Source organism: Neodiprion pinetum, chromosome 5 (genome assembly GCF_021155775.2).
Source record: "Neodiprion pinetum isolate iyNeoPine1 chromosome 5, iyNeoPine1.2, whole genome shotgun sequence".
NCBI classification, from domain to species: domain Eukaryota; kingdom Metazoa; phylum Arthropoda; class Insecta; order Hymenoptera; family Diprionidae; genus Neodiprion; species Neodiprion pinetum.
The window spans coordinates 28,250,951-28,264,614 of record NC_060236.1 but is presented as its reverse complement, the minus strand read 5'-3'; the positions used below and the strand labels follow the sequence as shown (position 1 = coordinate 28,264,614).

Here is a 13,664-nt window from a genome sequence, read left to right as displayed (position 1 = left end):
ACAAGCATGCGATCTTTTTTGCATTTGTCCGGCAATCGCTTGAGTCTAACTATATTCCAGGTGGTGCACGACTGTCTAGTAGAATCTAGAAGGAGAATGATGTTCTAGGTTGGTTATAATTTTTCTATGGTTTGGTCCCTCTTTCCGTCCCGAGCCGTGAAAAAGGTAAGACCTCCGAGGCGTTTGTAAAGCTGTAAATAATCGTAGTTCTGTGTTAATTAATCGTTATTAGTATTTGAGTATTGAATTTATGATATGAAATGTAAGAAGCCGCTAACGTTTTTTGTCATCAATTACCACTCTTGTGTTTTGTTTTACAGACATCTCGCGGCAGTTGACAAACAGCGAGCGCTGAAAAATTTTCGATTTTCAGCATTTACAATCAGCTCGTAATTAACGGGACCGGGAAAGCAGCGACCAAGTTAAATCAAAGATGTGAGTACAGGTGTTTCATTTTCCGTACGTATTTATTGTGGCAATTGTAATTAGTTTTTCAATCTAGTTCAAACGCCAAACGGACATGATCAATAACCGGATTTTCGTCACTCGACGGACAATCGATGTTGCTGCTGCTGTTCTTGGCTTCTTGCCGACGTAATTATTTACAGATTTTATATTTAGTTACGCATACGTGTTTGTGATTTTTTCAAAGAATTGATCATTTCCGCATCGTGCTATCTCGTACGAATTGAGAATATTACGTCAACCGCATGTATTGATTTCTCGTCCAGTATAGAGAATCCCTCCTCCCTTTACCGCTTTTATGAAATTTACAATATGGCGCTGCGTGGCTAATGAAGCGATTTAAGCAGTTGTTTTGGCACTCAAACAATGGAAAATCGATTTCGTAGGTAATAATAATAATTGGCAAAAGCTGTTTCAATCAATGATAAACTTGAATGTAACCAATTTCAGTGATGATAACCCGTTGGTCAAAGATAATAAATTGTGTAGTGGCACAATTTTGTAGTCATTGGACTGTCCAGTTCAATTTTCGCTCCTATATATAAAAAAAAAAAAAAAAAAAAAAAAAAAAAAAAAAAAAACACCTACCAGTAATGGTTGCTTTGTGATACCTCCCATGCATGACAAAATCTATATAAAAAAATTTGATATTTCGTATGAGTCTAGTATGAAAACGGGATTTGATATTTCGCGTGCGTTATTGCTTAATAATAATATATGTGTCTATGCTGCTTCAAGAATGGTAATAAAGATAACAAAAAAGCTGGTAATAAGTGGTAGCTTTGTCTGTATTAACCCTTCATGTGAATATGTATGAAAAATTATATACTGTGCATATCAGGTCAAGTTGACACTAGGAAATTTAAAAATAAATGTATTCTGAAAACTAGAAATTTTTTCAGGTATACTGCAAAATGATTTTTTTTTTAAGTTTACGAGTCATATTTCAGTACAGTATTTTTTATTTTTTTTTTCAACTTTAATTATTTTACTGGAGCAGCAGAAATTGGTTTTGAACTTAACCTTTGTTATTGTGGGTAAAAATAAATTCCTGAATGAAGGGTTAAATCACACAGACAGTCAAAAATTATCTTGTATTGGTTGGGCAATGAAAAGTTTACTTGGGTTAAATCTTTTTTACAACTCACAAAATAACGTCAGCACATCGTTTCAGGACCTATGGTGGATCAACTAGTGGATACCGTAGTGGAGGTGGTCGCGGAGGAGGTGGCGGGGGTCAGAGAAATGGTTATGGTGGTGGCGGCGGAGGTGGGAGCAGTAGCAGTGGTCGTTTTGGCAGCAGAGGAGGAGGTGGAGGTGGCAGTAGCCGTGGAGGCGGTGGAGGTCGAGGAGGCAGCAGTCTGAGGAAACCAAACTGGGACTATGAGAACCTGAAACCATTCAAAAAAGACTTCTATGTTCCCCACTCTAACGTATCCAGCCGGCTGCCTCGCGAGGTGGAAATTTACAGAGGAGACAAGCAGATCACCCTCAAGGGCGACAGCATTCCAAACCCTATTCAGTATTTCGAGGAGGGGAATTTTCCTGACTATGTAATGCAGGGAATTAGAAAGCAGGGATTTGCAGAACCAACAGCAATTCAGGCTCAGGGATGGCCCATTGCCATGTCTGGACGCAACATGGTCGGCATCGCTCAAACCGGATCAGGAAAAACTCTAGGTTACGTTCTCCCAGCCATTGTTCATATCAACAATCAGCAGCCTCTGAATCACGGTGATGGACCCATCGCTCTGATCCTTGCACCGACCAGAGAACTCGCGCAGCAAATTCAGACGGTTGCGACAGAATTCGGCTCTCTTTCCTATGTCAGAAGCACGTGCATATTTGGTGGAGCACCTAAGGGAGGCCAGGCTCGGGACCTGGAGCGAGGGGTCGAGATTTGCATTGCCACTCCTGGTCGCCTGATAGATTTTCTTGAAAGGGGCACTACTAATTTACGCAGATGCACGTACTTGGTATTAGACGAAGCTGACAGAATGCTTGATATGGGATTTGAACCTCAAATCAGAAAAATCATTGAGCAGATCAGACCTGACAGGCAAGTACTGATGTGGTCTGCAACTTGGCCAAAAGAAGTTCGCAACCTTGCTGAAGAGTATTTAACTGATTACACGCAACTGAATATCGGCTCGCTCACACTTTCTGCGAACCACAACATTCTGCAGATTATCGATGTTTGCCAAGAGCATGAAAAAGAAACCAAGTAAGCTGATAGTCAAGTATTGTTATCATATGAAAGAAAGAAACTGTTTCCATGTCAAACTCAAACTACGGTCAAATGACTACACAAGCTTTCGAGAATTTTTGTGATGTTTTTGTATACACCATAAATACGTCTAAGAAGAACTGATTATTGAAGTTAGGAAAATAATCGTCTATGGATAATTTGAATATTTCGATATTGAAAATAATTGAATATTGATTGGATTACAGATTGGGAAGCCTGCTGCAAGAAATTGGAAACGTTAACGACGATGGCGGAAAGACAATTATATTTGTTGAGACTAAAAAAAAGGTTGAGAATATCACAAGAAACATCCGCAGATACGGGTGGCCAGCAGTATGTATGCATGGCGACAAATCGCAGCAAGAGCGTGATTACGTTCTCAGAGGTATGTACACAGATATTTTCAGTATAGTGAAAACTACAATTCCACAAATTGAATGTTCTTTTTTTTTAATTAGATTGATAAATACTGGAATCTGATAATATGTTTCTCCATATTTTCCAGTATGTAAAAGTCCGTTCCGTTTGATCTGATAGATTCTAATCACAGATTTTGTAAGTCCAAAATTGAAGGTATTCAATGCGTTCTTTTCTTTTTTTTTTCAGAGTTTAGAAACAAGAAGGGTTCAATCCTTGTAGCGACAGATGTTGCTGCGCGTGGCCTGGGTATGTTTCAAGAAAAATTTTCCCGTTTTCCTAACTTTATTTTTACTGTATTTAGAATCGGGGTTTATCTTGCTCCATGTTACGCGATTAGTTTCTCAAATCACTATAAAACCATTTTGTCCAAAGTGGCGTAGTAGCACAGACTGGTTATATGAAGCGATGTCTCACTGTTTGGAATTTGGACGGATATTTGGCTTATTTTTTATTGCAGTTGCGATTAAACTACATTATCAAAAAGTAATATTTAGATCTAAAAACATACGAACTAATATAACGAAGTGGAGCTGAAGCTCTTGAAACTTAAAGTCTAGCAATTATTCTAGGAATTGGTTTTCCATCCCAAAGTAAATTATCATGATAACTATATACTCGCACAACATTGTACTCTCATCATTGCAGAATTGAACTTATTAGGTCTACCATGGCTGGTACCTACAATTAAAAGTACTATGCCTTGTTTAAAAGACAAAACAGGTGTTGGGAAATGATGAGATGAGTTCCCACAAAGCTTCAATATTTCATTGCAAGCAAAAGTCAATTGAATTTATTCCAGCCCATTGCTAAAGAATGATTTTTCAAGCAGAGTAATCAAAATTGGTTTGTACATTGCAGATCATTCTTCAGTTACGAGTTTGTCTAATGCCTGTATATACATGTAGGTATACGTATTATTTTTTTTGATGAATTTTTTTTTTTTTTTTCTATACAGGCCTAGTTTATTTTAGTCACAAGGTTGCGAATAAATAGTTAAGTAATTTGTCATGAATCCGTTAATTTTAAGGGTGAGCATCTGAGAAATTTATGTTAATCAGTCTGGTTGTCCCTTTTGTTTCAGAGGCACATGGTGCACAGATTGATATAAGAGTGTTCAGAAACGGCTATAAATTTCTGACTGTCTGTGTTCCTAGAAACTATATATAGTATGCTACCTCAGCTAGTATGCATATATATATATAGATAACGTACGTAATAGCGCAATATCGTTTGTGCAATTGTACGTAATGTGCCTCTGGTACTGCCTATGTACCACTCGAGTGTCATTGTGGTGCAAAGGTACAAATCACGCCACGCTGTATGGTTATGGGTAAGAGATGTCGAAGGTTTGGTACATTGAAAATGTCAATACAACCATACCACTCTCTATAATCAAGCCACAGCAAATGTGAGACAACAATCTATTGATTTTGCTACTATTGCTACTCTCTGCTCTGTGAGGATCAGTAAGACGGGACTTACTTTGTCGACTAGACTCGTTATTGAAGGTAAACGTTTATCAAGAACGCTGTTAGCTGGAATAAAATATCTAATGGTTTGTATTTTCACAATCCATCCTTCTTATCATTACACCTCCAGGTAACCCAAATCACTAACTCAACATAACAAAGTTGTATTTGCATCAACTTTTCACATCTTATATTAATGAAATATTTATGTCAAAAGAATCGTGCAGCACTCTCGCATGTAGCTCGGAGATAATATATTAATATTTGACTCTTGGCACTTGAGGGCTTAACGCTTTGTGTTACATCCTTTCAAACTACTGTCACTTAATCTTCAGTTACTTTTAGTCTTCAGAACAAATTAGAATCCTAAAAATTTCCTTGTTTTTAGTAATTATCACAACAACGTGGCAATACAATATATTTTTCCGATTTTAAAAGAGGGAAATTATTCTTTTTCATTTAATCTCTAATCAAATCACTTTGGTTCGAACTGACTAGATTATGACCATTCGTTTAGATGTGGATGACGTAAGGTACGTGATCAATTTCGACTACCCGTCATCGTCAGAAGACTACATTCACAGAATCGGTAGAACGGGCCGATCGCAAAGTACAGGAACAAGCTACGCTTTCTTCACCCCACAGAATGGCAGACAAGCCAAGGACTTGGTCAATGTACTTCAAGAAGCTAATCAGGTTATCAATCCCAAACTAAGCGAGCTGGCTTCGCGAAGTGGTGGCGGCGGCGGCGGAGGATACGGAGGCAGAAGTAAGGATCCTTTTGCGTAGATCGTTGAACAATCCAATGGAACTAAGTTTGTTTCGTACGATCCATTTAATGTATCAACGCAAATGAAAATCTCGAATACTCTTTTACAGATCGTTGGGGATATGGAGGCGGACGTGGACGAGAGAATAATTATTCTGGCGGTAGCAAGCGGTTCGATACGGGCCGCAGCAACGGTTATAACAATTACAATTGAGTTCGTTTTTACTAGTTCCTAATGGCCGTATACGGTATACATATTATGATTCGACTTGCCCGAAGGACTACCCATCTTGTTAATTGATATATATTTGACACTACGATTGAGTGAACAAATCGTAAGAGTCCGGCAGGACAGTAACCAGAATTTACTACTTTAAATATCGGCCATTCATAGTTATCTACCAAATTCTCTTTATTTATAGTCCCAACTTGAGTTAGTGATTTACGAACGGGATCCTATTTGATTTAGACAATTCTTATTTATGGTATATTAATAATGTTAGATTTGAACTTTGTCGGGAGCCACGTGAGGCATATATTTCACATTTCAGTATTCATTCCAAATTAGTCTGGAATTCTTAGGTATTAATTACTTTTTTCGTAAACTTTGGTAGGATAAAACTGCACAAGTTTGCAGGTAGCTATGCTATGAAACTTTTCGTACATTATCGATGTAACAAGTCTATACGAGGTTAATGATTTTGAGTCTGAGAGACTAATTAAGTACATACGAGAATGCAGACTGGTGATCTGCAGGATAATGATACGAGGTTAATGATCTGAGTCTGAGAGACTATTAATTGAGTACATACAAGGATGCAGGCGATGATTGAAAAAAAATGAACGAATTATATTTATCAAAATATTTCATTGTTTCTTCATCATTCAATTTTTCTGACTTGTAATAACGGTGTTAATTAAATGTCGATCTTACGTACTTGTATGTATCAAGTATGTATGTACGTCGAAACTTGAGCACAACATGATCAATAAACTACCACCAATGCATTTACGCCTTATTCGACTATCCCTTCATTGATAACTCACTCACACTACAATCAATAATTGTTTCGTGGTTCAACGGTTCACGCAAGATTATTACCTGAAAAAGCGATAAAAGTGTAGTTGCTTGAATTTCCTGAAAGTTCTCTTTCTTGTGTTGTCTTGCATCTACGTATGCTGAGTTGCCTTATAAAAGGAGCATCACGCCTACAAGCTTTAGCTATTCACCGCTGGAGCTTCCAATCTACCCATGCAAAATACTGCGCATAAAGCGCTTACGCCGGCTACAGTCAAAACCATGTGAGAGGCAAAACGCCGGAGTCATAACATGTGATAAAGGTTATAGACGCGCGATGTCAAGACGAAAGTGTAAATATTGCTTGATTCTGTCAATGCAAAGTCGTTTCGTATCAACATCAACGTTTTCATGAGTTCTACGTAAGAATGCATGATGACATTAGCGAGACGTCGCAAATCGCGAAACAATTACCTCACTCTAACATTGATCACGCAATTGCCGGCGCAGTAAGCGGTTTCGTAACTCGTTTCACGTGCCAACCTCTCGATGTTATCAAGATTAGGTTTCAGGTTTGTGTTGTTATCCATTTAATTTTACATGAGGAAAAATCTAAATTTTGCCTGACTGTAAAAATTATTAAACAAATCGTTTCTTTTATTCTAGCTCCAAGTCGAGCCGATAGCTGATCATTACATAAGCAAGTATCGTTCGATAACGCAGGCCTGTGCACTCATTGTAAAGGAAGAAGGAGTCTCTGCGTTATGGAAAGGCCACGTCCCTGCTCAGCTGCTCTCTGTTGTTTATGGAACAGGAAAGGTGTGAGATGAATGGATACGTTTTTCTGATTCATCAATGTAAAATATTATCCATCTGTTCACAGTTTTCATCGTACAACCTTATCAGTAAACTGGCAAACGACTACACATTTCATGATCGATGGCATCATCTATTGCATTTTCTGGCTGGTGCTGGTGCCGGCATATTTGCAACCATCGTGTCATTCCCATTTGATACTGTAAGAACAAGATTAGTTGCTCAGTCGTCTAATCATCGTGTATATCAAGGGATATTACATTGCGGCATGTAAGGGTTATTCGCATGTTGCTCATGAAAATTATCGCTGTGCTTTAAGAATCGCTCTCATTTATCATCTGTATTTTGTATTTCATATAAGGTTTTTTATATGATAGCAAAAACTATTATTGCCTACTTTTTAAACGGATATCTTGCAATGCTATTTATCTAAAAAAAAACATCACAACACATCAGAGTATACCGTGTTTATTCATTTTCAGAGAGATTGTACGTACTGAAACTCCAAGGACATTTTTTCGAGGACTGTGGCCAACTCTGTTGCAAATCGCACCTCATTCAGGGCTACAGTTTGCCTGCTACGCGTTTTTCACAGATGTCTACAACCAGTACACCCATCATTCGGGACACAATTTTGCCACTTCGATGATCGCCGGTAGTGCGGCTGGTCTAGTAGCCAAGACAGCAGTTTATCCGCTTGATCTCGCACGAAAGAGATTACAGATCCAAGGCTTTGAGCACGGGAGAAAAGGCTTTGGAAAATTCTTTCGTTGCAACGGACTCGTTGACTGTGTCTGTGTCATCATCAAGACTGAGGGACTCAGGGGATTATTCAAGGGGCTTTGGCCCAGTCAATTGAAAGCTGCAGCCACGACTGCTCTACATTTTACAACATATGAGCAGGCTCTGATATTGTTTAATTCTTTCCGATAACGTATTGGCAACAACATGAAAGAATATCTAATAATCAAAGACACGAAACAAGTCTTGTGAAAGTATTAGAATTCTCTTTCTAGTCATGGCAGATGTACGGTTTGACTAATCCAATATTATGATGGATGTTGTATTATTCCAAAAATGAAAACGTCTCTCTAATATTTTGAATTTCATTCTATTTACTTGCGATTAAGTTCTTTACATGTTCAAGTACTGATCAAATTGTCGTGAATTTTTTACTTGAGCTGTCATTTTTTTGACACTGCAAGCGACCAAAGATTTATGGAAGAATCGCCAATGATCAGTTGACTGTACAAAACAGTATAACGTGTACTCTGAATAATACATTTATTATTAATAATAATTGATAATCTCTTACGTTATAGAATCAGCGCAGGTATTACGCTACTTGTTTCTCAACTTAAGCTACGAAAATATGTTAATCATAAAAGTATACATAATAGCACCCGATGTATGCACTCTAAATAAATAACTACACTCTCCAGATTGGTCAAATTACACTTTACTCCGTTCATATTCCGTCTCTACCTATATTACGATGCATAAAATCAGTTGTTTGCCTCCGTATCAAATTTTTCAAGAAACATAAACTACGCGACGAACAACCGTCAATAAAGTCTTTCTGAAACAGATCGCACAGACGTGGCATCGTGGCGTTAAAAGCGAGGATATACTCTTTCCTTTTCTGACGTCCATTCCAATGTTCAAACCACACAAAAACTGAATCGTACCATAATTTATGGTTGGATAATATGAATCGTAGGATCAAGTCACGAGTTGAATTGCGATGGCTACTGGCCAACCATATTCCAGTTTTCCTATTTTTCCATGGCCTGCACTGCATAAAATAAAAAAATTTCCATCCAGATAATCTCCCCGCTTCTGACGCGTCGCACAGCCGATCGAGCGAAGAATGTGCTTTAATTTGTTTCATTATCCATAACTGATGGTGTAACCCATCGATAACATCAGCGTTTCTTTAATGGCTGGGTGTAATTGCCTCTCGATGTAACTCGTCAACGCCTGACTAGCTCCTTTCAAAAACACGTCTTCCATTTCTCTGGTTACGCCTTCCCTCACGTGCCAAGCTCTTCCCTCGAAATCGTCCGCAACTGCAATATTAATATCATCCGCGAGGTCTTCTTCTAGGAGCAATTCTCTGGGTCTCAGTGCTTCTTCGACGATCGGTATCTCCGTGGTCTCGCGTTTGTAATTTGCCTTAACTTCGATATTCTGTAAGTTTGTAGCTGCTCCGTGACCCACATCGCTTCCATTCTTATGAATTGAAACTTGCGAACCATCAGCCTTGACTTGCCTCTTCGCACTCATTTCGCTCGCTGAATCCTTCGACAAGGATTCCGCGTCTTCTATCAGCAATGCACGAGCCTTCTTTGCAAGGGCTAAAGCAAAGTCTCGTGGCGTTATGTCAGCGACTTCTCTCCGTTGTCTATTCGATGACGAACGAGTTATCCAGTCACTCCTACGCCAGATACCGGGTCGTGCATCCGTTTGAAACAGGGCACGCGCTTTCCGGTTCTCCTTCTCGACGACGACTGCGTCGTCCTTCGTCGTGGTTGAAGAAATTTCCCGTGGTTCCGCCTCCTCATAGTTCTCCGTTGGATTTCCCGCCGGAGCTACGTTTTTCACCTGATTTCAGATTGAAATAAAATGCATGCTTAATTCCCGACTTCGGGCAAGGTCGAGCGCCTGTTAGTAGACTATTCGAGGTACACCTTAATGATTTTTGCGCCTAGTTTCGAACAACCCCACATACGGCATTTCGAGAATTTAGTACCTGAATGATATCAGTTTTACTAAGACTTCGCTTTCCACACAGTAATGCGTGAATTGAAGAAAAATTTGGGTATAAAAATACTTACAAGATTTGGGGCCAGTTGACCATTCACAAGCGTAGACTGTGGGGGCCACTTGTCCTGTCGTTTAATTTGTTTATCACTACGAGTCGGTCGACATCCGAAAGCGTAGATGGAAGCAAAGCGGGGCTCAAGGAAACTAGATTCTGTACGAATACGCATTTGACCTCGTCCCCGAGCGATCGGGCTCGTGAAGAAGTCAACTCCAGCGCGTCGCAATCGCAGTGTCATTCTGCAAGATTCCGCGGGTAGTGCGACCCGATAATCAAGAGGAAGGAGAGTTATTCGCCCTGACACCGTCAGATCACTGAAGACTAGTCGCGTCTGCAGGGAATTGTTGCTTGGCTCGTATACGCAGCGTTCTACCTGTGCCCAAGGACCTCCACGACCTCTCGAGTCTTGCGGAAGCTGCGAGGATTTGAAAACCCAAATAATTCAATGATGAATTAACTCTTTAAATCACGTTCTTGGTATAAAAAGTTTCGTTCTCAGACTTGTTCTAGTTTTCTGAACGTTATTAATGATAAGATTTCGCGTTTTACCATAAATCGGGGTAACTTTGGACTGGGGGTGCAACTTTAAGAGAGCTGGAAATTTTTCGATTTTGGCGGGAAATTCGAATTCAGAAAAATTCCCGCTGTCTCAAAGTTGTGCCCTCAGTTCAAAGTTATTCCGGTCTATCGTATGTTCTTTAATTTTTTCGTCTATTCAAATATTGGGACATAATCCTGGCTCTGATAATTCACACTACCTTCACGCTGACCTGGGACACAACCATTTCCAGTGGTGCAGAGCGTAAGACTTGCTGATATATGATTCCCGACTCGGGCTCATCGTCTTCGAGGCGCGTTCTCCTCGTCGTGTCCCTCCTCAGAGCGTCCAAGGCTCGTTCTAGTCGACCACCACATCCCTCCCAATTGCCGATCGTAGCTTTGGCCAACCCCATCGATGCGATCATGAGAAGAAGCGTCAAGACATTGACCTCCATTGTGAGGCAGGGTTGATTGATCTGCGAAAACGGTGATAAAATCCGGTTGAAAAAGATTGAATACAGCCTTCGGAAAATTGGTGAACAACTTTTCAACTAAATCTCTTAATCATTTAATGAATTATGCGTAGAAATTCACTATCCTTCTTGAGGATATAGTACTATAATATCAGCTTTCTCCAGGCACCGGTTCAAAGAACGCGAAAGCAGAAGGCGTGACGATATAGCAGATTCGTTATTAATTACAATGATCATTTTACGACCAACTGATTAGCCTCCGGCCTCTGACCGTCCACTACTGTCAAATGTTCCATATAATAAATAATAAATACTGCGTATAGTAACATAAATGGTTTGAAGCTGATTTGAATGCAAAGATATACCATAGGCATAGATTGAACCATGTCTGTTTGACGTGATATAATACCGACGCGCGTATTTCCGGTGAAATTGACGGTAATGATTTTTATCCCGATAACAAATCAAATTACATTTTAGTAAAATGAACTGTCGACTTTCGAAATAACTGCAAGCATTAAATTTTCAAGTAACGTCTCGTTATTGCGGAAAGATCGGTGCTCCGATTATATTAAAGTTTGGTATTTCGGTAATTGATTGCGTAATGTACAATGTTCATTTATTCCTCAATTAAACCATACCCATGTAATATGAGCATAATTGAATGAAAAGTAATCACTGAACGATCTAGAGACGTCGCATTCGCTGCACATGACAATTAACTTAGATTGACAATAGGGAAATGGCGAATCGTGTCACCGTTGCATCCTTGCTCCGTCCCATTAAAACATCTTGGAACCATATCCTGTAGAAACTCGGTGAATTCACAGCACTTGCTCAAACAGAGCATGAATGCAAACGTCCCGCGGTAACGACACACTTGAAGTTACGGACCCCCGGGCACGTATGATATACGTACAGCAAAGTTGGTGAAACCAGGAAACAGGTACAATTTTTGACCGACTGAATTTCGCAGGTATACAACACTAGCGTCCAATGATGATAACATAATAATAATCGTTATCCATGCGAGCGAAGCTGCCATTGCGCTATTTCGTAATCTTTCAAGTAATTAATCTTCATTCTTAATTTTATATCCTCACTTTTTTCTCATCATTGAAATGAATTTTGGCTTCTTAAGCCGCTAAACTGCTTGCGAGCCTCGCAATGGCTTTGCGCTTCGTTGGACTTTAGGCCCAGGTTGTCCTACTTTGGCAATTGCCTTGCATGAGCATTTATCTTGTATTTTCATCACTCTTGCACGGCACAAGTCCTTCCCGCCCGGGAAATTGATTCGCCACATCAGATTCCAACTATTGAATCATATTGTCTATTGTAAGGTAATTACTAAAGTTGCACAAGTCGGCATGTGGAACTCAATTCTTAAGATAAAATGTTGCCACAGCGGCAGTGTCGGAGATAAAATCCATTTCCGACCCATATGTTATTTCTCATAATGGTATAATATAAGTATTGTTATAGGCTGAGTCTTTTCAAAATTCGATGAAAATGAATTCCACGATATGCGCAAATGTTCTTAATCAATTTCAACTACTTCGAGAAGTACGTCAGAATAACGCTACGTATTTTCAAAAAGAATGGAAAAACCGCAGCAATATTGCGAAAAAAATCAACTAAATTAACAGGAATACTTTTTATACATATCTCTGGAATAAATCAACGGAAACACGGGTTGAAAAAATTTCCAACAAGAGAGTTACGGCTATTCAATTATTGTAGAAGTTAAATTCCTCTGATGCATTTGTAATTTCCACGCGGATGTATCTAGCTCGGGATAAATTGTTCTGGATTGAAATAAGGCTAAAACGTGAAGGGTTCTATTCGACTATTTTTCTTCGATTTTTGATATCACTTTCAACTAAAGATACACAAAGGTATATAATTATCATGTAACTGCACATTCGTTTCGCCCTAACAGCAACCGGCGTGCTTCGCTTTCTCCCTTTTTAACTGTCCTTTTTCTGAGTCTGTCGAGAAGGTTCCACATAGAGACAAATAGCGCCAATGCAAAAAGCATTATGTACATACACGGTACACTTTGATGGACTGAACTTCAAAATCACGTAATTATAACCTACGTAACGAGCGTAACGGTCCGCTGACGATTTTTTCCCTATTTAATTTCGATTCAGTATAAAATTATACCGCGTTCCTCTTTAAGAAACTTTCGAAGAAAGTTACACCTGCTGTACACGCGGTAATGAACCCTGCAGATTATAGCAGCGAGAGCCAGCCGTCGAATAAAATTGAACACTTTCAATTCAGCGAAATTTTACTAATAAATATCAACAGCGCAGCGATACCTTTAATTTCAGACAACCTATGCACTCTTGTAGTATAAAAATTAGTCCTGATGAGTAGAATTCTGACGTCGATTCATGTACAACACTTACCTCGATATTCGCCGCGAGGGATAATCGTATCCTTGCCACCGTCAATGAAACTTGATTAGCGAAGGTTAAGCCAATCGGATGATGAGCGTATTTAAAAATTCCCCCAAAAACGAATAGACCGAATAAAAATTACTATTAACGAAGGAAAAAATTCGCCCAACGCCGCGAGTTTCGATAGTGATATTCGCGCTCCGCCTTGACGGGGAAC

At 39.4% G+C, this 13,664-nt stretch overlaps 3 protein-coding genes across 7 annotated transcripts; 2 read left to right on the top strand and 1 right to left on the bottom strand.

Moving 5' to 3' along the window:
• Positions 1-80: 80 nt before the first annotated feature.
• Positions 81-6,379, top strand: LOC124219014 (ATP-dependent RNA helicase p62-like). Of its 5 annotated transcripts, XR_011177148.1 has the most exons (9): positions 81-165; positions 321-435; positions 503-594; positions 1,640-2,689; positions 2,920-3,098; positions 3,320-3,379; positions 3,992-4,034; positions 4,215-4,688; positions 5,120-5,257. XR_011177148.1 is itself a non-coding variant. In XM_046626064.1 (8 exons), exons 3-8 carry the CDS (start codon positions 521-523, stop codon positions 5,583-5,585), a joined length of 1,719 nt encoding a protein of 572 aa, XP_046482020.1. In that variant the 5' UTR covers positions 81-165; positions 321-435; positions 503-520; the 3' UTR covers positions 5,586-6,379. The 5 variants fall into 5 exon arrangements, 3 of the variants coding, with proteins under 3 accessions (XP_046482020.1, XP_046482021.1, XP_046482022.1); XR_006883304.1 differs by lacking the exon at positions 3,992-4,034; XM_046626064.1 differs by lacking the exons at positions 3,992-4,034; positions 4,215-4,688 and adding an exon at positions 5,482-6,379 and having other exon boundaries at positions 5,120-5,371.
• Positions 6,380-6,660: 281 nt separating this feature from the next.
• LOC124219519 (mitochondrial thiamine pyrophosphate carrier) lies at positions 6,661-8,615 on the top strand. Its single transcript, XM_046627213.2, has 4 exons — positions 6,661-6,961; positions 7,056-7,208; positions 7,273-7,475; positions 7,688-8,615. Exons 1-4 carry the CDS (start codon positions 6,818-6,820, stop codon positions 8,136-8,138), a joined length of 951 nt encoding a protein of 316 aa, XP_046483169.1. The 5' UTR covers positions 6,661-6,817; the 3' UTR covers positions 8,139-8,615.
• LOC124219516 (uncharacterized) lies at positions 7,731-13,653 on the bottom strand. Its single transcript, XM_046627210.2, has 4 exons — positions 13,457-13,653; positions 10,788-11,045; positions 10,043-10,444; positions 7,731-9,809 (listed from the first exon to the last, which is right to left on the bottom strand). The coding sequence occupies exons 2-4, from the start codon at positions 11,022-11,024 to the stop codon at positions 9,096-9,098; spliced, it is 1,353 nt and encodes a 450-aa protein (XP_046483166.1). The 5' UTR covers positions 11,025-11,045; positions 13,457-13,653; the 3' UTR covers positions 7,731-9,095.
• Positions 13,654-13,664: the final 11 nt, after the last annotated feature.